The sequence below is a fragment of the Equus caballus genome, chromosome 28 (assembly GCF_041296265.1).
Source record: "Equus caballus isolate H_3958 breed thoroughbred chromosome 28, TB-T2T, whole genome shotgun sequence".
Taxonomy (NCBI): Eukaryota; Metazoa; Chordata; class Mammalia; order Perissodactyla; family Equidae; genus Equus; species Equus caballus.
The window spans coordinates 31376131-31401043 of record NC_091711.1 but is presented as its reverse complement, the minus strand read 5'-3'; the positions used below and the strand labels follow the sequence as shown (position 1 = coordinate 31401043).

The 24913-nt window shown below is 36.3% G+C and overlaps 1 protein-coding gene across 3 annotated transcripts in view; it reads left to right on the top strand.

Annotated features, from left to right (window-relative positions):
• Nucleotides 1-5392: 5392 nt before the first annotated feature.
• WASHC3 (WASH complex subunit 3) overlaps nt 5393-24913 on the top strand; it is a 43412-nt gene continuing 23891 nt past the window's right edge. Inside the window, exons 1-5 of one of the 3 annotated variants that reach the window (XM_001497456.5) lie at nt 5393-5618; nt 6186-6284; nt 13330-13395; nt 15161-15259; nt 19057-19167. In XM_001497456.5, the coding sequence (XP_001497506.1) occupies nt 5568-5618; nt 6186-6284; nt 13330-13395; nt 15161-15259; nt 19057-19167 (426 nt within the window). In that variant the 5' untranslated portion in view covers nt 5393-5567. Of the gene's footprint in view, nt 5619-6185; nt 6285-13329; nt 13396-15160; nt 15260-19032; nt 19168-24913 lie in introns of all 3 variants that reach the window. The other 2 variants (XM_005606547.3, XM_023631061.2) reach the window with 2 other exon arrangements.

The window sequence follows — 24913 nt, the reverse complement described above, 5'->3', positions numbered from 1 at the left end:
GGACACAGACTTCATGGGAAATCAAAAGCACTGCATCTACTTTCTCACCTCTTCAGCTGTTCTTTGAACTATCTTAGTAACAATTGTTGCCTTTATGTAGGATCAAATTATATTTGCCTGGAAATTTCTTTGGATTAGCTTATTTCTGTGTAACTTATGTCTTTGTTATATAGCTATTTGCCTTCTCAACTAATTTTTAACAGAATACTCTTCCTTGGGACTTAGAACACTAAAAGCTGTATGAACAATGGGAAGTAAAAGGGGGGCCACCAGGTTTCTCAGCCTTTGCAAACAATTTGAGTAACCCAATAGGTTTAAAGATATATGAAATAAGCATTTTTACCAACTGCATTTTTAGTGCTGTATTGAGTTGAAGGCCTGTTTCCTTCCTTTGTAGTAAAAGACAATAAATGCTGCTATCTTTGCTTCTAATAGTGGTTAAGCACAAAACTTTGATCTTTCTTATAAACACAGCTGTTGTCCTATTATTGAGCCAAATCCACACAAGATTAGACTCTGGCCAAAATTAGGATTAATCTTTGCAACCATCTCAAGTAAGAGCTTTCTAATACTGTTTTAGGAAATCTCTATGTTTGAGACAGTGTATAAAGGAAATAAGCCCCAGACAGCTAACCTCTAAAGTAAGCCAGAGGCAACCAGTGATAAATTATACCACAGTGATAAAGATGGTGGAGACTGTCTAAACAGATTAGTTCATTTCAGTTCATTTTTATTTAGACTATAACTGTAGGAAATTACTTTCTTAATTGATGTTAAATTTAAATCAGACCAATGTAAGTTATGTTTTAAAGATCTTCTTTCTACCATCTTTTCTTAATGTTTCTTTGGTTAATTGCTAGTTCTTTCTTCCATTAATACTAATGAAAACTAGGTGTTTAGTTATTACAGATAACAGATTTTTTTTTTTTTGGGTAATTACTGTATAATAGCTCACTTTGAGTTTCAGCCTACAAAAAAATTTGCTTTTCCTTAAGATTTAGATTCTCTGGAATTTTAAATACTTTGCCAAATGTTCTGTAGGACTGATTCTCCCGAGAGTTGGACACTAGTGCCTCAAGCTGTGTTGTGAACAGCTAATCATGCATTTCTTTCTAAATTGCCTGTACCAAGGAGAACATCTGTGAGAGTCCCTTACTTGAAATCTGTAGAACTCTAAAGATTTCCCCGGCACTTGTTTTTGAGCAAGTACAGAACATGGCCATATACATAGCAGCTTCAGAGGTCTTACTCCATCCTGGATTTACCTCACAAATATATTAAACCCCGAGCCTGTGGAGCGATTCTGGAATTCTGTCAGTGTTTTTGACCTGTTCTTTACCCCATCACTCCACCCACCTGCCACAGTAACCAAGATGTGTTCACACGTATGTATAATCTTTACAAAACCCTGGGTCATGTCTTCCCAACCTATTGATGGCAGATAACTGGGAGAATATGGAATTATTGCAAGGGTTTCTCAATATTATCTTCATATTACTGCTATCAAAATCTTCTTTTTCCTTTGAAGCCATAACTTCCTGGGGTCCTGGGATAATATAGACATCTCCAAAATCAAACTTGCCTACTTAATTCTAACAGATGTTGACTTCAGGTGTCCTGCTATCTGCCACTTCCTTACCCAAAACACCACTAATGGGTTGTCAGAGGAATGAGCCTGCCAGTGAACCCTTCTCACCAATTCATACGGCTTTTGGATATTGGCTTTTGGAGATCTCGTTCAGAAATCTTGAGAGGGTTAAAAAGTTCCCAGATATATCAAGGTGTTCTTGTCATCCTGATGCCTATTATGTGACTTCAGGTTTGGCTCTGGAGTTCAGAGGAAAGCCAGAATACTTCAACCATTCCTGCCTTATGTGATATAGAAGAAGCAAGACTTTCTAAAGCAGGATGTATTATAGGAAAACTAATAGAATCTAGTCTGGAAAATAAAAGAGAGCGAAATACTATCTTTGAATGAAAATTTGAGATTTTAAGATGGATTTCCCAATGTAGCTCACTCATTTCCATTTAATATTCCTATTTTAAATCCTCAGCGACATGTATGTATTTGTTCAATGAATTTTAAATATCCAACCGCAATCATCTAGGGTTCCTCAAAATTGTTTTTTCATTAAAAAGGGCTTCTCATACTGGAAAATATTGTGAACCACTTTCCTAGACTGACTGGCTCATACCTTCTGGCTCATTTTTTAAAGGGTAATAGCAAACGTTCTAACATGATCATTTTGGACTCTAGAAACAAGGCTACAGCAAGAAATGTTTATGTTGAACTTCCAGAGTAGTGTTAAGTGATTTTATGTGGTGGTGATTCAAAATAACCTGACCACTTTAAGAAGTCCAGGTATTGAGTCATTTAGTAAAACAACCAGGGGAAGTTAATTAAAAGCAGCTGATAGTGGCATCATTTGCTGCTTTTTCTTTAAATATGTAAATAGAGTTGCTCTACAAAGAGAAGAGAGTGGTATAGAAGGTGTACAAAGCTAAGCAAAAACTTTTATTTTTTTGCTAAGGAAGATTCACCCTGAGCTAACTCCTCTCACCAATCTTCTTTTTGCTTGAGGAAGATTTGCCCTGAGCCAACATCCATCAACAATCTTCCTCTTTTTGCTTGAGGAAGATTTGCCCTAAGCTAACATCTGTGCCAATCTTCTATTTTGTATGTGGGTCGCTGCCACAGCATGCCTGCCAACAAGTGGTGTAGGTCCACGCCTGGGAACTGAACCCTGGCCACCAAAGCAGAACACACTGAACTAAACCACTAGGCCATAGGGCCAGCCCCTAAGCAAAGACTCTTGATTGAGGCCTACCTCATTTATACCCCCACTGAAGGATAAAAAATCTGGCTTCATGAATTCAAGATAAAATACCTTAGCTGTATAAAAATGGTAATAGTTATTCTAAGACTGCCTGGGTGACATTTTTCCCTCCTATGCTTTTTAAGTTTTCCATGGTGAATACCTTTTATAATAAATGCTTAACTTAAAAATAAGCAGATATTAACCACCTGTCATGTGCATGGCTCTGTAGTAGGTGTCAGGAAATGGAAACTGGCCTCTGATCTCAAATAAATTACAAAGGGGTTGGCAATACCACATGGTCACAAAAAGGTAAAGGTAGCATGTTTAAGGCCCATAGCAAGTGGTTTTGCAGGAATTGAAAGAAATTCTTGGGGGTTAAATGCAGAGTTAGAATAGTGATTAGGTGAGGTTAGAGAAGTGAGCAAGAGTCAGAGAGACCTGGGTTATATAATAAGATTGTCTGTAAAAAGTCACTATGGGTACAATGTGTAGAATAGAATGGAGGGACACAAGATGGAGGCAGGAAGAGGCTATTACAGTAATCTCTTACTAGGGACAAGTAGCCTAGTAATAGTAGCCTATTACTAGGGACAAGAGAATGTTGGACAGAACTTGAGATATGGCAATAAAGATGGAGAGTTACAGATAGATTCAAGAGCTATGGAGTAGCTAGAAGGTGACAGCTGTGTAACTTCTTCAGGCTTGCCAACCTCATGCCACTCTCATTACCTTGTGCCAAGGAGAACGACTGTCCTCAAATACAATTCAGATGATGCCGCTCCCCTGGTTAAGGCTCTTCAGTGGCTCCCATCATGCCTTCACTTGAAATCTTGCCATGACTTCCCACCTTACCCAGAAAACCAAAGTCCTACAATGGCCTACAAAGCTCTTCATGGTCAGGCCCCTACATAACTTTAAGACCTCATCTCCTTCAAGTCTCCACCTTGCTCACTCTGCTTCAGCTATACTGGCTTCCAGTGTGAGATCTGGGCTAGATATACAAATGTGGGAAACTAGAGGTTGGGGATGATGGGAAGGAATCAGCAAATGACAGAGAAGTGGTCAGAGAGATGAAAGGAAAATCATGAAAGAGTGAATCATGTCATTCTCGCTCAGAATTTTTTAATGGCTCCCATCACTTTTGCAAGTACCTTTCTAACCTTTTGGTTCAGAATAATGGAGGGAAGGGAAAAAGACTGGTTAAAGTGCAGATTTCTAGGCTCACTCCTAGAGGTCCTGATTGTTTATCTAAGGTTAATCCCCAGAATGTGCATTTTCAGAAGTACTGCCCACTCCCAAATAACTGATGCAGGCGGTCCATGGATCACACTTTAGAGACGCATAGACTATAGTATCAACCTGGCATAAAAGGCCCTGAATGAGCTGTTTCGTCTACTTCTCCTGCCACTTTTCCTACCATTCTCCATTTCTGGGATTTTTTTCTTCAACAGAACCAAACAGCTCTCCATTTCCCCCTGATGCCTCTGTGCCTTTGTACAAAGATCCACCAGAAATTGTCTGCCTGGCTAACTCCACTCAAGTACCTGCTAAAAAGCTACTTTCTCTAGTTTTCTCAGAGGATTTAGGTATATTTTATCTCTACTATATTTGCATCTGTGTAGCTGTGGGCACAGCTTTCTCAGTATTGTTTGCATGTCTGTCTAGATGCGGTACTTCTAGACTTTCTATGTCTGCCCTAAACTATAAGTTTCTTGAAGGCAGAGACTGTTCTTCATCTTTTCAGTACTGAGCATCTTGCTTGGTCCATGGCAGAAGGGGTTCAACTTTTGGTTTGTCCTAGGTCACATAGCTGGTAAACTGCAGTCAGAATCTGAACCAAGATCTTCAAATCTGAGCTGCAAAGTTCTTTTCAGGTGTCTGTTGCCCCTTTTTGGTGATTTCTTTAGGTGGATGTCATTTTTTACTTTGAAATTGGCTGTTTCTCTTACCCCAAAGATTTACATTTTTAGTACACATTGTTTCAGTTTATATTAAAATTATTTTACATTCCTTGATGCAAAAGATGAGTGAGGAGGTAGCCTAGAAACATAGCTTTAGCATCAAATATCATTATGAAAATATAAAAATACTTTCTCCAAATGACTTGTGAAGCCAGGATTAAGTACCCAATTAAGGATTAGGTACCAGATCCAGGGATCCGTGTCTTTAAAAAGCCAAAATCGGTTTCTGCCTCACCTGTAGCATTTGACATTTTATTTCAAGTTTTAAAGTCCTTCGGAAACAAGTCTTATCTCCCCATTCTGGGCACAAACCTCTCCAGTGCAGGAGGCTCAAACTGACTCAATCTCTGTATTCCCCACAGGGCCTAGGAGAGTATCTGGCACTTGGTATCATAGAAAAAAATAACTTTTTTTTTTTGATGGCTTAGCTATTTATGTAACAGACAGGATTAAGAGGGATAACCTCAAACGGACTCAATTTTTTTTTCACTTTCTTTTTTCTTGCCCCTTTTGTAAGATTTTACTACTACCACAGACGTCTGCCACCCTGCGCCCCCGCGTCTGACGTCACAATCCGGGCCTAGAACTACCAATCCCAGAATGCCGTGCGAAGGGGCGGGCTCTCCGGGAACCGCCGAGTGATTGGCGAACGGAGGCGTTTCCTTCCGGCTGGTAGGGCTTAGGAGGCGGGGACTAGGAGATGCGTTGGGACACTATTACCGGACTGGGAGGGCCCCAACGGGGAGGGGTTTGCGGGTGATCCCTGGGTCGCCCGCCAGCTGAAGCGATGGATGAGGACGGGCTTCCTCTCATGGGGTCAGGCATAGACCTGACCAAGGTTTGTAAAAGGCGGAGTTGAACTTCCGGCGACCCGGGAGGAGGATGGGGAAGGCACGCCCGGTTCCCAGGGAGACCCCCATCTCTCCATGCCCCATCCTTTCCCAGGCCCCGGGCCTCTTTTCTGCCGGTCTCGGGAGGGAAAGTTCCAGAGTTCACTTTGAAAAGGGATCCCTGCCCAGCTGTTTAAGGGGTAGAGTGCCTCTCCCAGCCTTCACTTCCCGCGTCACGAGTCTGCTCAAGGGAGACCCGCTGGCGACATGGGCCGGTTGCGACCTCTAACCCTACCTCTTTTATTCGGCCCCCAAGTGTTTTGTGAGTTCATGTGTGTTGTTTTTACCGGCAAGTTCGTACTTGTGAATCCAGAGCTCATTCTCCACCTTTTCTGCAGCCTCTGTCATCTTCGGACACCCCACCCCCACAGTTTAGGGAAACAAGTTAAAGACTATTCACAGTACTTCAAAGAGCTCATATCACACAGCAGAACGCCTCGTTGTTGTTAATATCAAAGGGATTGCACGGTGTACGTTCCTCCTGTACGAATCATATTTGTTTTTACATAATACAGGTACCAGCTATTCAACAGAAAAGAACGGTGGCATTTCTAAACCAATTTGTGGTGCACACTGTACAGTTCCTCAACCGCTTTTCTACAGTTTGTGAGGAGGTAGGTCCTCTGATAATGGTTTAATGAGTAGCCTAGAAATCGCCTTGCATTTTTGAAGGTGGCGATTGAGTAGAAAAGAATTACAGCCTTTACGGTATTCACATACTGTGACGTCATCACCCAGTTATGATGTTAACATGCGTTAAATCCTCTTTGATTCTGTTCCCATCAGTTCTGTACCCCATCTCTGAATTAGTTTTCTAGAAGCCTTTGTGAAATACTTCAGTAAGGCTTATTGTGATTAAAGAGAACAAAAGGAATTCCAAAATTTCACAGTGGAAAACTTTTTATTTTGAAATTGGTTGTGTTTTTCTTACCCCAGAGATTTACATTTTTAAGTATGCATTGTTTCAGTTTATATTAAAATTATTTTACATCCCTTGATCCAAAAGATGATTGGGGAGGTAGACTAGAAACATAGCTTTGGCATCAAATATCGTTATGGAAATAAAAATAAAAATACTTTTGCAAGTGACTTGTGAAATGAAGATTAAGTATCCAATTAAGGATTAGGCACCAGATCCAGGGATCTCTGTCTTTAAAAAAAAAAAAAAACAAAAACAAAAGCCAAAAAGAATGAGGAGGAAAATAGGAAACATGGGTTGAAAGTGGGTGTAAGAAAGGAGAAAAAGGAGTAAAATTAGATAATTCACAGGTGAGCCAATTAAACAGTATTTAGTTCATTTTGTCTTCTATTTGATATAAAGTATAGCCTTAGCAACTGGAGTTTTTGTTAGATGTGTTATTAAAATTTCATAGAGACAGGAAAACTATTCTCACTTGTGTTAGATTCCAGCTGCTGTTTTTGTCTAGTTATCAAAATCTCTTCTGCCTTCTCACTAAGGCAATGAAAGCAAAATGATAATTGATAGAGTAAGAAGCTCAATTCAATATATTGTACTTAACAGGCCCAGAGACTAAGGTGGTTGCTTCCGTGGGTTTTATCTTGTACTGCTCCCTCTCTAAATGGGTTATAGAATTGACTGACTAGAAAGCAGTAAGCCAAGGATTGAGTCCTTCACTTTTTATATCAGGGCAGGGTGGAGAAGTATCTGGAGAGACACTATTCCAGGATTGTTAGCAGAGATGAGCAAATACTCCATCCTCACACTCTCATCACCAGGTTAAAAAATAAAACCACCACCACCAGCGCACATACCTCTGAAAGCAACTTGATGGGGCTGCTGTGAGGCAAGGATAGCCCCTCACCTTTGTAGTGCCTAACAACTTCACTGCCTGAGGAGTGAGTGCTGTTTACTGGGGACTAGATCAAATATAACAATAATCGTCTCTTGTTTATTGATTACTTATAAATTATGAAAGTCTCATGATTCCTTCTTTTCCCCCTTTCTGTTCCGCTGTCAACTTCTCCCCAACTGTTTTGACTTAATCACTATTCCCAATTCTTCTTTGAACTTTAGAGAAAAGGTTATTGACCAAAACTCAGGAAGGTTAAAGGTCACTTATTGCCTTTTTCTCCTTAACGGATAAAACTCTAGGTTGAATATAACTCATTATTTACAATTTATGTTGTAACAGTTTGGATATCTGTTTGCTTGGTGTGATGACAAGAACTAATATTTATTGTGTGCCTATTCTGTGCTAGGCTTTGTACTAAGTGTTATATGTGTATTTAGTCACCACAGCCCAGCCCTCTGAGAGAGGTCCAGTTATCTCTCTTTTAGAAATGCAGGCACAGAGATGTAGAGAGATTTATATCATTTGCTTATTCATTCATTCAATATGTATTTGAGTTAGTATTTAAAGCTGCAGTAGCTGCTCTAACTTGCCCACATCACACAGCTAGAAAATAGCAGAGCTAGGATTCCAACTCTGATCTATTAACTACAAAAAAAACATGCCTCACTATTCTGTTATGTTGCACCTTCTGATCCAAATAGGAGGCATGTTTATATCATTTTCAAGTGAGAGACTGCACTGTCGTCTTTATAGCTATTTCATAATTTATTTTTTAGATTTGTATTCTTTTCTTTGCTATGCCATGTCCATTTAAAGTGATGTCTTTTTTGGGGCCGGCCTGGTGGCACAGCGGTTAAGTTCGCACATTCTGCTTCTCGGCGGCCCGGGGTTCGCTGGTTCAGATCCTGGGTGTGGACATGGCACCACCTGGCAAAAAGCCATGCTGTAGTAGGCGTCCCACGTATAAAGTAGAGGAAGATGGGCACGGATGTTAGCTCAGGGCCAGTCTTCCTCAGCAAAAAGAGGAGGATTGGCAGTAGTTAGCTCAGGGCTAATGTTCCTCAAAAAAAAAATAATAAAGTGATGTCTTTTTTGATATGATCCATTCCAAGGATATAATATATGTATTCAAACATAAGGTGCCATTTTCTCACGAGTTAAGATCAGTGTGGTTTTTCGAAATGGGATGTAATTTGTTAATGGCACCTATTAGACCTGTAGTCCTTGTTTAGTTAAAGCCTTAAGCAAAAACCAAAACAACTGTTTTCTTCAACAAAAAAATGAACCTCAGCTATTATTTTTTGAAGTGGAAGTTAACTGGGGGAAAAACAAAACCTGATTTGTTTTTTGTTTTTCACATAATCTGGTTTGAACCAAACCTAAACTGTAACAACTTCAGTCACAGCTAAACTCAAACCGGAGCTAAATTTGAGACAAATTGCTAGGGCTGTTTCTTCATCACTAATACTGGTTTTAGTGTTTTCTAATAAAGAGAAAAGTGGAGGACTTAACTTCTTAAAAACTTTCTGGATACCAGGCTACTTTGTAACTCTTGTAAAGACTGGAACCAGGGTAGGAGAAAAGTAGGAAGACAGAGAAAGGAAAGTAGTTGAGTCAAACCCAAGTTAGGAAGTTACTCAAGGTCATCTCGTCTTCCTTTTGAAATCCCCAGTAAGCATTTCTATTCTGGCCTTTGTTACAAAATCTTATGGAGTCCATTGGGACCGCAAATTTAAAATGGAGGGTGTGGGGAGCAACACAAGTTCTATGCATATTGCAGATAAAACTGAGCAGAAATTTAACCCTACAGTGAATTTTAAAGTCAAAGGTACTCTATAAACAGGGCAGTCAGGTGTGTTATTTTGATTTAGACTTGTAACATGCCTAGAATACTGGAGTTTTAATCTTTTTTAAAATATTCTAAAGTGTTTATTTTTTCTAAAATCTTTAAGTACAGGCAAAAGTGCTGAGAATTCTCATATGACCTAGAAATTTTACAGTGCTTATCTTCTACCTCCAATTTTTAAGCCCACAGTCAGACTTAACCTTCAACCAAATAATGTTTTGCTTAAAACCCTATTTACTGCTACAACTTTTACAACTGCTTTTACAACTTTTACAACTGCTGGGCTTAAGCGTCGGATGAAGTTTAATAAAACCATCAACTGCTTCCCTTTCTGACTTCTAGGACATATCCAACCCAGTGTAATATACCAAGAGATCCATTATTTTAAAATACCGTTTCTCTTTTAGAGAACTGGATATGCAAACTGGATATTTTACAAGCCTGACAAACCACAGTATTTTATTTTTGTCTCCATGTTCAACTGTTAACTCTATATTTCTTCATTTTCTTTTTCACTTTAATAAAATGCTCTGCCTTAGAAATAGGTGGGTGATAAATCAAGAGATTTTCAACTTATCTGACAAACTTCAGGTACCTTGTAAAATTCCCCCTTTGTCTCCAACCAAGGTATTTCAGGTTCTTTAAATCCTTATAAAGATAAGAGGATGGTTAAAAGGAGGAGAAAGACTGTTACCTTTCCATTTCCTCTTTGCTAAAACTTTCAGATGTGGGGACAGTTACTATCCGTAGTCATCTACACTTTAGAGCAGTGGTTCTCAACCAGGGGACATTTGACAATGTCTAGAGATGTTTTTAGTTGGCACAACTGGAGAGTACTAGGGGCATTTGGTGGGTAGAGGTCAGAGATTCTGCTAAACATCCTATAGTGCACAGCGCAGTCCCTCACAACAAAGAATTATCCAGGCCAAAATGACAACAGAGCCCAAGTTGAGAGACCTGATTTATAGTGGTCTGGGGGTTGTAGAAGGAAAATGCAGAAGGCATGAACATCTTAGAAATGAACCTCAGCAGCCCGTAAATGAAGCCAGGTGCACTTTGTCAAGTGACAATGACTTTTAAAAAGTATATATTTGTGTATGTTGTGGCAGTAATTCCATGGGAACAGACTCAAAAGCATTTTTTATTCTGAATCATCTTTGAAAAGCAGAGGTTCTTAATTATGCCATGGACCCTTTGGCAGTCTAGTGAAAGGAAATTAATGTTTTGCAATGTATAAAATAATATGCGTCGGATTACAAAAGAAACCAATTATGTACATTTAAAAACTCAAAATTATGATATAGTAATATGTTCTTTATTAAATTATATCATCCAGATAAGATGTTTAATATTTTAAACCCTCAAAAACCAGCTCTAGAGAAGATGGATAATACTTTTATGGATAATAGCACCATTTATCCACAACAAAGATCTTCCCTAGCCAAGAGGAAAAGCCTTTTGTTGATCTGATTTTGAGAAAATCATTTACATAGTGGTTCTAAACTTGGAGTACATGAACTTGGATGGGAAAAGAATTGTATTTTTACTTACCTCTAACTTAAATTTCACATTTTCTTTAACTTTAAATTTAATCAACAAAAATGCACAGTAGTATTAGAACCTATGGCTCTCACCAATAGAAATCACAGGTCTTTGTTTAGTAAATTACGATTGTTTCAGATTTCTTTATTCTTCACAATTCTGGTTGTAATTAGCTTAGATAGCAAAGATATTCAGATAAATTATTATAAATAAAAATAATTGCTGTTTAGATCAGTCTCATGTTTTATATGACTAAATCATTCATATAATCTTGTTTTATTAAAAGAAAACATTTTATTTTGGTGAAGATTTGATGATAGTAGATGAGAGTAGGTAAAATGAGTGTTAAAGCAAAAGATTGATATACCAGACAAATCTGCATCCAAAAAAATGGATAATTCTGTTCTAGAAAATATAGCTTTTTTTCTCCAGGCCTCTTTAATCTTCCTTATCAACAAGTACTTTTCCAGATAAACATTTTCATCCTTATTCCCTTATTTACTAAGACTTGTATTTCAATTCTTAGCCTATTCCGTGTGAATCACTGAGTTCCCATTTAAGGACAATTTAGTTTTATGATCTAACTCTGAAAAAATTAAATGCCAATTTTTAATAACTCCAGATAAACAACATCTATTTTAGGAAATTTAATCAGAAAAATTTGATTCCCAGTATTTAGCACAGTGGCACTTTAGTCTTAGTGAGAAGTGGGTTGATCGTTTGTTAGCTTTGAATAATAAAAATTCTATCTATGCAATAGTTGGGGATTTTCCATCTTTCTTTTTTGTATAATAAACTTTATTTTTTAGAGCAGTTGCAGATTCACAGCGAAATTGAGCAGAAAGCACAGAGTTCCTGTATACTTCCCCCTGCCACCCTGTATACACCACCTTCTGCACTGTCAGCGTCTGCTACCAACATGGTGCATTTGTTACAGTCTACATTGACATTGACACATCATTGTCACCCAGAGTCTAAATTTGCCAAAGTTTAATTTTCATGATTTTCAGGAAAACAGTTTTAATTTGGAGGGGAATTCATCCATGTGGTGTTTCATAGAGCTGTATTTGTTTACGTAAAAGCCTAATGTGAACAAATCCAGGAATCAAGGTTAAACTTAGCTTTGAATGCCATTAAAAGTAGATTCTAATGTTTTATTTCCAGATTATGTCTGTAGATATCAAGATGCTCATCTTAGAAATAACTGTCTTGTGAAGAAGCGGTAACTACTCTGTGGTTGCTTTCAGATTTTTTTCTCCCCTCTCAATGTGGGCAAAATGATCATTTCTTGGGGTGTTAAAATTCTGCTTACGATTTAGTCAGGATCTTGATAACGTCCCAGAAATGGGTCAGAGTGCTACACATCTGCCAACTAGTAAACTGGCCAAATGCTCTTGGACGCTGTCTCACTGAATATAATAATGTTTAGGGTTCAGGAGTTTTAAATAAATGTTCTTATGGATCATATTTTATGATATTACTTTTATTTGTGTGGATAGATAGATAGATAATTTAATTGTACAGAATAACTAGAGCATGGTAAGTTCTTGGTTCTGGTTTATCTTGGATTTTGATGGTAGATTGATTCCTTTTGCTTTCCTAGTACTCTTTCTCTTTGTTTTAATTCTTTCCAGCATTAACTGCTCATTTTCTAATTTCGTCGCCTTTTACTTTTCAAACTTGAAAAGTTTGAATTTGGGAATACTTATGTATACTTAGGTGTTTAACTTAGAAAGGCAGATCCTGCCTCAGGCTGTTTTGAACTAATTTTTTTTTTAAGATTGGCACCTGAGCTAACAACTGTTGCCAATCTTCTTTTTTTTTGCTTTTTCTCCCCAAATCCCCCCGGTACATAGTTGTATATTTTAGTTGCGGGTCCCTCTGGGTGTGATATGGGATGCCTCCTCAGCATGGCCTGATGAGTGGTGCCATATCTGCGCCCAGGATATGAACCAGCGAAACCCTGGGCTGCCGAAGCAGAGCGCGCAAACTTAACCATTGGGCCACGGGGCCGGCCCCTGTCTTGAACTAATTTTTATTCTGTTTTCTATGAAGAATTCCCTCAGTCATCAACAAATAATTATTAGACTCCTGTTAAGTGTCAGGTACTGTTCTGGGCACTGAGGGTATAGCAGTGAACAAATCTCTGTCCTGGGAGGAGTGGACATCCTGGCCCCAGTGATTGATTATGGCTCTGATAATGAATTTGACAAGGCTGAAAACGTAATTTTTTTCTTATCTGTGAATCTAGTTTTATAAAATAACCATGAAGGATGCCAATGAACATTGTAGACTACTTGATTCCCATTCCTACTCCTGTCAATAAGAGAGTAGCATATTAGAAAATCATAAATACTTAAACCATGGTTTTTATTATTTTCTAGGCTGCCCTTTGTCATCCTTAACAGTTCATTTTATTCAGACTTTGTTCTTTTGTTTCTAATCTTTCTTTTCCAGAAACTAGCAGACCTTTCTCTTCGAATCCAACAAATTGAAACAACTCTCAATATTTTAGATGCAAAGGTTTGTATTTCTGAATAATTTATAGTGTAAACTTTGCTCTACACATACCAACTTCCTCAGTCATATTTAACTTTAATTGCATTTGAGAATGAATCCAATTTAGCTCCTGTATCCATGAGGCAGTACAGTGGTTTTTGTTTGGTTTTTTAATTCATTATAATTGCAAAGGAAGTGATATTCATTATGAATCATTAACTGAGTCTGTTTAAATGTACATGTGGATTGAGATTTCTTTCATTATGCTTGTGAAAAGCATAATATAAGTAACATATTAACAAATTGAACCATTATATAGTTTACTTCATTTGATGTAAAATTCACAGTTATCCTGATAGTAATCATTTACTAACACAGTAAAAATTATATAAAACTTCAGATATCTCCAGAACAAAATTTGGGGAAAATATCAACTATTTTGCATTTGGGAATATTTTAAATACTAATGAAGAGTACTAATATGGTGTCAGAAATTACAGTTAATAACTAGGAAAAATAGAAGGGTGTTTTGATTTGAAAGTTTGCAGCTTTTATATGTTTTTCCTGTTTATAAAATAATGGAGACAGTATATTTTTGTGACTATGTTTTTTTATCAAAAAAAATTGATCTGAAGAAATATTTATTGAATATTTATGAGGCAGTAAAATGACTAATATCTTTAGCATAGGATCAGAGTGTCTAGTTTGTACTTTGTCTTCTTGTGGACTTCAGTCATTATATTTCACTCAGAACATTTCTCTAGCTTGGAAAATGTAGGATACCTGGGCTTGAACATATTCAAGATATTTTCCTAGCAGCCATACTCACTTGAAACTATTTGGACCATAGCCACTGTGCTAAGTACTGTCGTCAGTCAACAGTTCTCAATGAATATCGCTGCTTCAGATCTTATTACCGTTAGTTTTTTCATTATTCTTTATTGTAAGTATGTGTCTTATTTTAATGTTTGGAGAATTCTTGCTAGAGACCAAGGTCACAAGTTAACTTACCATATGGACAAGTTAACCTTAATTATTTCCATGACCGTAGAGTTAATCCCCAAAGTTAGCCAAACGTCTGACAAATGTATATTGTTGATATCAGGAAGAAATTAGAAAAGAGGGTTTGCATGGATCTTGCAAATCCAACCTGAGATGCTTAACCACTGACAACATGCCCATCTTTTGTGTATGAAAAATAACACATTTTAGTAATATTCAGTGATAAATGTTTAAAGAAAGAAAAAAGAAGGAGCTGTATCAGACATTAAAACATGTCAAGAGTTTGTCATTACCCAGATAATTCAAAGTTAAAATATGCTGCAAAGCACTTTTTTTTTTTACAAAGTATGTTTAATAAAAATCTTTTTACAAGAACTTTGTAAGTTTTCTTATCCATGCTTTGCAGGTGAGAAAATTGAGGTCTCAGGAGATTTACAACAGGTCACATAGCTTGTGACTTAAACCTCAGCAGTCTGACTCCAAAGCCTGTGCTCTCGTTCCTTACACCAGAGTTTCTTATATTTTAAAAATAAGTCCCGGGAAAAGAATGGGTATAAGCTAAATTAGATGTGTGAGAAATTCTTCAAAAATATTTTGTTTGTGAATTCCTTTCACTTTTAAATAGTTTATGGCATGGAGAATTTCAAACACCAAAGGTGAGATTTTATAAACCTATTTCTATAGGTTTAAAACTTAAGACAGCCATTTAAGACACACACATGTAGAAACTTAAAGTGTAAGCACCTAATATTATTCTCATATACCAACATTAAGTTTGTTTTCTCAGTTGTCGTCTATCCCAGGCCTAGATGATGTCACGTTTGAAGTATCTCCTCTAAATGTCACAAGGGAATCACATTCTGAAACCACTTCAGAGCAATCACAGGTAGGTATAAATTCCAAGAAACATGAGCACATCTTCTTGGTTGAACCACATAGACCTAAGCAGCAGGTTTGAAGGAAGAAGTTAAATAAAAATGTAAAACTTTAAATAATAACATTTTAAAACCTTAAGATAGAAAATGAAGTTCGAAAAAAAGTTGGCTGTTTCATTTTATTTTGTGATTTGTTATTTGTTCCTTTAATATCTTCTTTACTTATAAAAAAAATTGATCTATACAGGACTAGAAAAAACCTTGAATATGATTAATTTCTTCAGATTCATTACGGAAATTGTTCCAAGTTCTTGTAAGAAATGTACTTTTTAAATGTTTTATTATAAAAACTTTCAGACATACACAAAAATAGAATAGTACAATAAATACCCAGATGCCCATTACCTGGATTCTCCAGTTAAGATTTTGTTGCAGTTGCTTCATATATCTTTTTTGTCACTTGCTCAAGTGAATCCAGGCATCATGTTAGTTCACTCCTGTATAATTCGTGAGCATTTTTGAAAAGTTCTGACATTTTCTTATATAACCACAATGCCTTTAGCATACACAATATAACTGACAGTAATTCCCTGGTATCATCTAACCCCTTCTTACTCAAAGTGTGCTCTGTGGACCAGCAGCATAGGCATCACCTGGGGGCTTGTTAGAAATGCAGAATCTCAGGCGCCACCCCAGACCTCCTGAATCAGCATCTATGTTTTAACAAGATCCCTAAGTCATTTGTAGACTTGAAATTTGAGAGCTACTGATTTGAAATACCAATTGTCTAAAAAGTGTGTTTTTAGAGTTGATTTGTTCAAATCAGCATCAAGGAAGGGCCACACTTTGCATCTGGTTCTTATGTTCTGATGTTCATTTATGCTCTGTATAAATTTAAATTTTATATTACTTTTTATGTCAAAAAATAAAAATTCTTCATTGTTTAAGGACAGTCTCTCGTGTATCTCAACGAGGTATTAAAATTCAAAATAAAATGATGACTAAAATGTTGATCTACCAAGTAATACTGAACATGTAGATGTCCTATCTATAGGGAATTTTGCATTTGTACCTGGAGATACTTTTCAGATCATGATAGTGGTGACCGTGATAATAATGACTAACATGTGAGAGTGCTTACTGTGTGCCAGGCATGCTTCTAAGTGCTTTTCATAAATTAACTCATTTAATCCTCACTACAGCCCTATGGTGCCCTGTAATCCTCACTAATATAGAAGTAAATACTATATTATCAATTCTACTTTACAAATGTGTCAGATGAGGTATACAGAAGTTAACTTGCCGAAGGTCAAACAACAAGTGTAAGAGCTGGAATTTTAACCCAGGCAATCTGGTGCCAAGAGTCCTAACTCTTACCTGCTACACTATACTGTCTCCAGTACCTGTGCTGAATTCATTAAACATATTGAGCACATGTGGTGCGAGGCCCTCTGGGAGGAGCCATATATTTAGATATAATATGTATTTGGGGAATGAATTAGATGACCATTTATTTAACGATTAGATATTAGAAAATTTAATATCCATTTAATTAAGATAGCAAATTCCATTATCATGGCCACTGAAATATTTGTAATATACAAGAGGAAATCCAGATGTTGTAGAGGAGTTTAACTTTAGAAGGTTCTTTCAATTAAATATGGACCACCCTTTTCATAGAACGAAGCATGTGTAAAATATATTAAGAAACTGTTTCTACTCTTCCTCTCAGTTATTCTTGGGTGGATACTAGCTATCATACATTTCTATAAATTTTTTAAGTATCTGTCTAACTTTGAATGTTAATTTTTCCAGGTGTTATTATGAATGCCATGTATAATATATATTTAAAAACTTTTGCAGTTGTGTTTGTATTGCCTATTTAAGGTCTCAAAAAATTGATTACGATTTATCAGAGCTGAATTTTCTAAAATTCAGAATAACCTGGTGTATCTCTGGCAATTTTATTTAAAAATTATATAGTAATTCATTTGGAGGATTTATGAAGTTCTTTTGGATTCCTGAGTTTAAAAAATTGTGGTAAAGTTATGTGTTGATTAGCTTAATGAAATAACTGCTCAGCATGTTCTTTATATTCAAATCAATTTGTTTCTTCTCCGTTGTTATTGATTAGTATATTTTATGTAAAATATTTTGAAACGAATTTAGGTATTTCCTAAGGCATTTCCATGGGCATTAAAGTCAACTCACTTATCAGATAAAGGATAATCATGCACTTTTAAAAAAAATCATGCATTCATTGCAATCTCTAATCTATATATGAGTCAAAGACCTTTGCATACTGATTTTTCTGCAACTTTAATTTCATGATTCAGATCTTATCATTACTCACGATAGAACATCCAATTGTACAGTTTGAGATTAATTTGAGCATAAAATGAAGGACAGTTGAGAGATATGATAGAGGATTTAATGGGTCATTCAAATAGCAAAGGTGTAAGACCTGACATAATTAAACCTTGTTGAGGTCTTGGTTATTAGACAAAAGTTAATGGCTGAGTTTTGAAATCCATTGGCCCTGTATGTAATTATCATTTGCTCCATTGTGCTATTGTATGAGTTTATTGTCCATAATTTTTTTAAAAACATACTTCAGTTTTGTTTGATTTTTTTAATTTAATTAAATGTTTTGAACTTTTTGTATTTATGTATTTTACAGATGAACATATGTATCTACTCACTTCTATACACTTAATAGTGTCACATAACGGGAGAAACGTAAAGGATTTGGGGATGTTTTATTTGCTTCAGAGTTTTCAACAGGTTTAATTTGTATTTGAATTATCTAAGGAAAAACCTTAATATATAATTCACATTTATAGTCTAAAAACGATAAATATTTTTAAATATTTCTTGATTTATCTATATTTCAGCATAGATATGTAGACATAAATTGATTTTTCATTCTGTTAAGGAACTTCCTCTTAATGCTAATATACAGATAATGAGTGAGAACTGATAAAAGTAAACTTAGTCTAAATGTTCAGGTTGATAGAAAAATCAAGAATACAGGCAGTCCTAGCTTTGCACTTAAGTGAAGATAGGGCTCCAATATGGACAAGTTTCAGTTAACACAGTACCAGGCAAAGTGAGAACTGCCTGTGCGATGAAAGCATTTTTATCTAAGAAGACCACTCCCCGGTATTCTTCGTTGTAAGTAGTATTCAGCATTTAATCTTAACCACTCTGTGGAGAATGTTACCATTAATAGTTCCAGCAGTAGCCGAAATATACCAAACCAGATAATTTTGTCTGGGAAATGGGCTTCTCTTCCACAAACTCTCCAGGCATTGCTTTCTGAGATATTAGAATAACCCTATCTACTTAGAGTAAGATTATTTAATAAATGAGAAATTCAATTGTGTAGATGGTAGATACCTAGAAAATCAGTTGTCTGCTGGAGTTAACTGACAAATCAAGTAGTTTTATTAGCTTTATTAAAAGTTTTATTAAAATAATATGCCCTTCTATAATTCATGTAATATATCAGCACTCTGGGGACACAGAGTAAAGTAGAATTCTAATGTTTTTTAATGCCGTGAATATCTTTGTGTTTTTTAAGGAATAATATAATGTTGATATTAAGTGTAACTTCCTCTGAAATCTTAAAGTATTTGTAAATATTTAGAAAGATATATCCCATAATTAAATTATTGGTGTTTAACTTTAGAAATATTTGTTCTGATATTGATTGCTTTAGAATTATAAAAGGAAACATCCCTTTTAAGTAACATAATGGACTCCTTTTGTGAATTTTCTAAAGATTTACGCCCAATACTCTCTACAGCAGAACAGTTTACAAGACTCTGGACCACAGGAAAGTGAAGTAACAGCAGAAAATATCTTAACTGTAGCCAAGGATCCAAGATATGCCAGATATCTCAAAATGGTTCAAGTGGTAAGCTAATTTGGTCTGTCTTCTCTATCTAGCAGCCTCATTTGAAATTCTTAACCCTAGAGGTTTCATTGTTATTTTTTCAATCTGAGAAAACTGCTAAACTGAGTGACCAAGTTTTTCTGTTCTTTTACTTCTTTCCTATGCTTAATTAATGCCCTGATGAAAAGTAAGCAGAAGTCAAATCTTTCTAATTAAAATTGATCTCACACTTCAAATTAACATAGTTTAATATAGATTTATATAAATTTTTCTGCTGTATATAAAGTTATCATTGCAAATCTTGGCTGTGACAGATGGGGGAATGAAAGTGAACTATTCTTTTGGTAAATCATGTGGCTTTAGCTTAATTCCCATATGCTAGTACAAATAATGGGTTTTTTGTGTATTTTCATTCTGAATTTCATCTGTCAGCGGTTTGGTTCTTAGACAAAAGCATAAGTCTCTTGGCTATGTAAGGTAATGCTTTTAATATTATATGGCTTTAGAATTCTTATGTTTTCTAAGAAATCGTTATATAGTATGAAACCAAAAATATTTGCAGTTGTCTCTAACAGCAGAAGTTAATTTCTTTTCATTCCTTTAGAGTCCGATTACAGTGACTGAAGGAGCTAGCTGTCCATCATTTTTCTGTTAATCAAAAATTAATGCTTTTGTAAAATTCTATTATCAGGCAAAAGAAGTACTAATATTAAAGAAGAACAGTTTTGTTTTGCTGTCCATGGCATTATTTATCACCAAAATAATTTAAAAACAAATACTATCTGACAACCAGAAAGAGTAGACTGGCTCATACAGAAGCTAGAGTGGTGACAGTGGGTAGAAGAAAGTATGTTCACTTTTCCTAGCTGTCAGAAGAGGATTTGTCACTTTCAGAATTCTTCATTGACGGTCAAAATCCTGGGCTCTAGGCTTTAGAAAAAAATAAACCAGGGGCCAGCCCCGTGGCCAAGTGGTTAAGTTCCCGCACTCTGCTTTGGTGGCCCAGGGTTTCACCGGTTCGGATCCTGGGTGCAGACCTAGCACTGTTCATCAGGCCATGCTGAGGCGGTGTCTCACATAGCACAACTAGAAGGACCTGCACCTGGAATATACAACTATGTACTGGGGGGACTTTGGGGAGAAGAAAAAGAAGAAAAAGAAAAATATTGGCAACAGATGTTAGCTCAGGTGCCCATCTTTAAAAAAAATAATAAATAAAAATGAACTAGACTTTGGGATGAAATTATATAAAGTTCCTTAATTAATAAGAATAAAGTACAGCTAGTTTGGTTAGGAATCATAAGTTTTTAAAGCTAGAACCTAGGAAAGCTTAAGCTAAGTTTAAAATTTGGTCTGGGGGCTGGCCCCGTGGCCGAGTGGTTAAGTTCGCGCGCTCCGCTGCAGGCGGCCCAGTGTTTCGTTAGTTCGAATCCTGGGCGCGGACATGGCACTGCTCATCAGACCACGCTGAGGCAGCGTCCCACATACCACAACTAGAAGAACCCACAACGAAGAATACACAACTAGGTACCGGGGGGCTTTGGGGAGAAAAAGGAAAAAATAAAATCTTTAAAAAAAAAAAAAAAAAAAATTTGGTCTGTTAAAAAGTATATGTGTGACTCTTTCAATCAGAAGCAGAGAAGTTTCAGAGTGACTCTAGAGGGCTTTTTATGTCAGTCTCTTCTTGCCTCACATAGAATATAGGAAATGGGAACATCTACTTGGTGATCTCTGTAAGAATGCCCTGAAATCTTTCAGGAAAAACTGCATCTTCGGATAAGTGCTATATTCTTGCCTCTGATTTTACACAAACTTCAAAAACTCATTTCCCTTTTCAGTATAAATCCACTGTTCATTTATTCCACAAGTATTTATTAAACACTTACTTTAAGGAACTATATTAGGTATTGTCTAGATTTGTTTAGCCAGGTAAGGTCAGATACCACTTGACAATATTTTTGTTATTAATTACTTAGAAAAATTCCATTGCTTTTCAGAATCAGGTATAGCATATGTATGTGTATATATATTTAAATGACTCTTTTAAATATTCATTTTTCTAATCATGTGGCTTACTATTTCACTAGGACTAAAACCGAAGTCCTTCACAGGCCTATGAGATCCTGTACAGTTTCGTTCCCCTGTTACGTTTCTGATCTCGTATCTTTACTCACTCTGCTCCAGCTCTACTGGCCTCCTTGATGTTCCTTGAATAAGTATATGGACAGTCTCTTGTTTCAGGGCCTTTGCATCAGCTATTCTCTCTGCCTGAAACACTATTTCCCAGATATCTTCATGGTTTACTCACTCACTTCCTTCAAATCTTTACTCAGATATTACCTTCTCTCTGTCCCCATTCCTTTTACCCCTTCCCTGCTGTGTTTTTCTTCATGTAACCATCCAGTAATATGTAAAATACTACATATTGTATGTGGTTTATGTCTCTCCTGCTACTAGAATATAAACTCCATGAGAGTAGGGAATTTTTTTGTCCTGCACTATTCCCAGTTCCTAGACAATACCTGGCACGTAGTATTTACCTATGAATGAAAATGCCTATCTTTTTCTCTATGGTCTTTTATCTTTTTATATGTTTTGATGATAGGTTTCTTTTTTACACTAGCTCAGTGGTTTTCAGACTAAGAAGCTTTGTCAAATAGAAGTTCCTAGTCCCCACTCTACTGGAGTCTCTGGAGTTGGGACTTGGAGCTCGAACATATGTATTTTAAAAAAGCTCTTCTGATGAAGAACTGTTTAAAAATATTTTATACTGTATTATAACATTAAAATAACTTGTATTTAAAACATTTCAGAAAGAATAAGGAATTGTTTGTTTTGTTTTTTTTAAAAACTATCTAATTCCCTAGCAGAATTTGGCACTTAGCTTCAGCCCATCCTTTTTGCTTGGTATCACTTAGTATGAGCAGGAGTTTAATTTCTTCTGCCTTATGCTTTTCCCATTTTTAGCGCAGTTTTCCTCATTTCCGTCCTTTGCCTCCCTTCTGCCTTTGGTCCAGGAGTTTCTGACTCCTGAACATTTCCAGGGTTCTGCAAGTGCTGCTGCTTTGTGGTGTCTGCCTCTTCAGGCACATGGACTTGGCCGTCCTCTGCTGTGCTGTCATCATCATTCTTTTATCTGCTTTTAATTTCCATGTATTGTAGTTCATATATGCCTCTTAAAATTGAAGTTTGTGTTCTATTTCTTTTTGCCTTATTGTTTGGGGTAATTTTCAAGAAGAAAGGAGGGAGCAACATCTTTACACTGCCATCCTAAAACTAGAAGTTCATCCAAGTTAAATTTAATTTTATTGTTTTTAGGTTATTGTGCCAACCTGTATCCCAGAATCTTATTACCCAACTTTTGTTTTCTACTGCTCCCTGTCCTACATTTCATTCCTCAGACAAAACCACAAACCCTTCCCAATTCTCTATGCTTTTCCACCTCTGAATTTAGATTCCTCTTCTCTTGATTCCTACATATCCAAATTCTACTCATCTGACATGCTCCATGAACACTTCCACTAAAGCATCCCAGATTCTGAACCCACCAACACATAAAGATAGAAGTAATATCTGCCTTCATTGACCTGTCCATCCACTTTATACTTTTTATGGAACTTATCACTCATACTTTGGTTCTGTGATAATTTATCTGTATTTGTTTATCCCCTTTTGAAAAGGAAACCATGAGAGGAAGAAATGGTTCTTTATTCATCTTTATATTCACTTTAACACCTTGCCCATAAAGATGCTCAGTCAATATTTGTTGAATGGACTATTTTATCCTTCATATTAACTTTCCTTCCCAGCTTTGTGTCACCTGGAAATGTATAGATATACTCGCATTTCTTCAAGTTATTGGCATAAAACATTTTGTAGGACCAAGCCAAGAATAGACCAAGTAGAGGTCTCTCTCAAGGTTGACTTGAATCAGGTAATCATTATTTTTGGATTATCATTATTAAGCTGTCTGTAAATCCACCATTTTTCCTGTTTCCTGATATCATGAGTGACTGTCAGAATGTCCAACTACAGATGTAGGCTACACATTTGACAAGGACAATGCCCAGTGTTGCCTTTCCTTGGCATGATCACTGCTGGAGTTCCTGTCACTTCTGCATCATCATTCAGTTCTGCCTTTTTGTTTAAATATAAGTATGAAATAGTTAAATCAGTTCCCTTCATTGCTTCTCTTATCTTTTGAAGGATGAAATTTTTAGCAAGGTAACTTAGGAATTTATCAGATGCTCTGATTTGGGCAAAATTAAGGTGCCAGTACATGTAAGTAAGTAATATCTCCCATCATGTCTGTATCTTATCCTTGTGCTTGTTTGTAACATGTTTTAAAAAGCCTCATCTAAATCCTCCATCTGGTCAGGTGGCCAGAAAGTATGCTCCATCTGTTAATACAACTACTGCCTTCTTTTAGCCTTACTTAGGAGTTCCTTTATCCCATGTTCAAGAATTTCCATTGATTGATTGATTGATTGACTGATCAGTAAATCCTTCCATTGTAAGACATTGTGTCTCTGTAGGGAAATGCCTTCCTATTTTCTGCATTAGTCTTCTAATCAGTTGTTCATTCTGCTAAGGTAGGTCAGTTCCTTCAGTATGACTGAGCACAAATGGGTTCAGAGGGATATAGATAGAAAAAAAACAAATTTGACTACTTCCTGTAAGGAGCCTAACCCCAGCTAATTCTAGAGGGTAGCTTCATTACAAACTGCCTTATCAATACTGGAAAGTGTTTCACTTTCACTTTCCCTACAAGATTGTAGATTTTCATTAAAATGCCCAAATTTTCTCAGGTATTTTAGTTTTAGTTATTAATGTAGAGAAAGACCAATATCAGCATAATACATCTATTGAGTTCTCCTTCATCTGTTAGTATGATCTTGAGTAGTTTATCACCCATCATACACATTACTACCTGTTATCAAAGCTGAATTTTAGAAGCCTACATTCTGGAATTTAGGAAATTGCATTAACAAAAGAGAAGATAGAAGGTTCTCAAAAATAACCCTGTCTTTCTGAAAAATCACTGTATTTATATCGACAGTATAAAAACCTCCTGTGATCTCCTAAGTAACCGTTTCTATACCCTCAAAAGGAAGTTAGTAGTGCCACAAGTTATCCCACCTCCGAAGCACAGTAGTAGGATGTCTTTCGTTTTAAATTGCCTTTATATTTTTGTTGTTTAAAAATATGAGTTGCTGCTCCATAGACAGAGTCTTATACCTATAATTCCTCTTAGGCTGAATTTCTTATCTTTTTCCAAAGTGTAATATTCTCCCACTCAGCATCTTAGTACTTACTAGGTTGTCAGCCCTCTTGTAATCTCTTTTCTTGCTTCCTTCCTGAACTATTGTTTAGAACCATTTCATTCTCTCTAATAAGAAAGAGGGTAGACAAGTGTTTCTCAAGCCCTTTCAGCTTCTTTGCTAGTATAAAAGCTTGAATTTGCTGACCTACCCACATAGTAATCACTCATTTCAGATAGGAAGACATAGAAAGTCCTACAAATTACAAACACAAATTAAAAAAAAAAAATTTAGGCTTCCTGGGTATCAGGATGAACTACAAATCTTTTTTGGCTTTCTTCCTAAGCTGCCATGAAAACTTCCTCTTCCTGGGTCCTAGATAACTCTGGAATATACTGCTTTTGGATTTGCCTTTCCTCACCATGTACCTGTAAATCTACTTTAGAGCCTAGATAATTAAAACTGCTTAATTAATATAAACTCCTTTGAACAGAAGCCAACAGAAT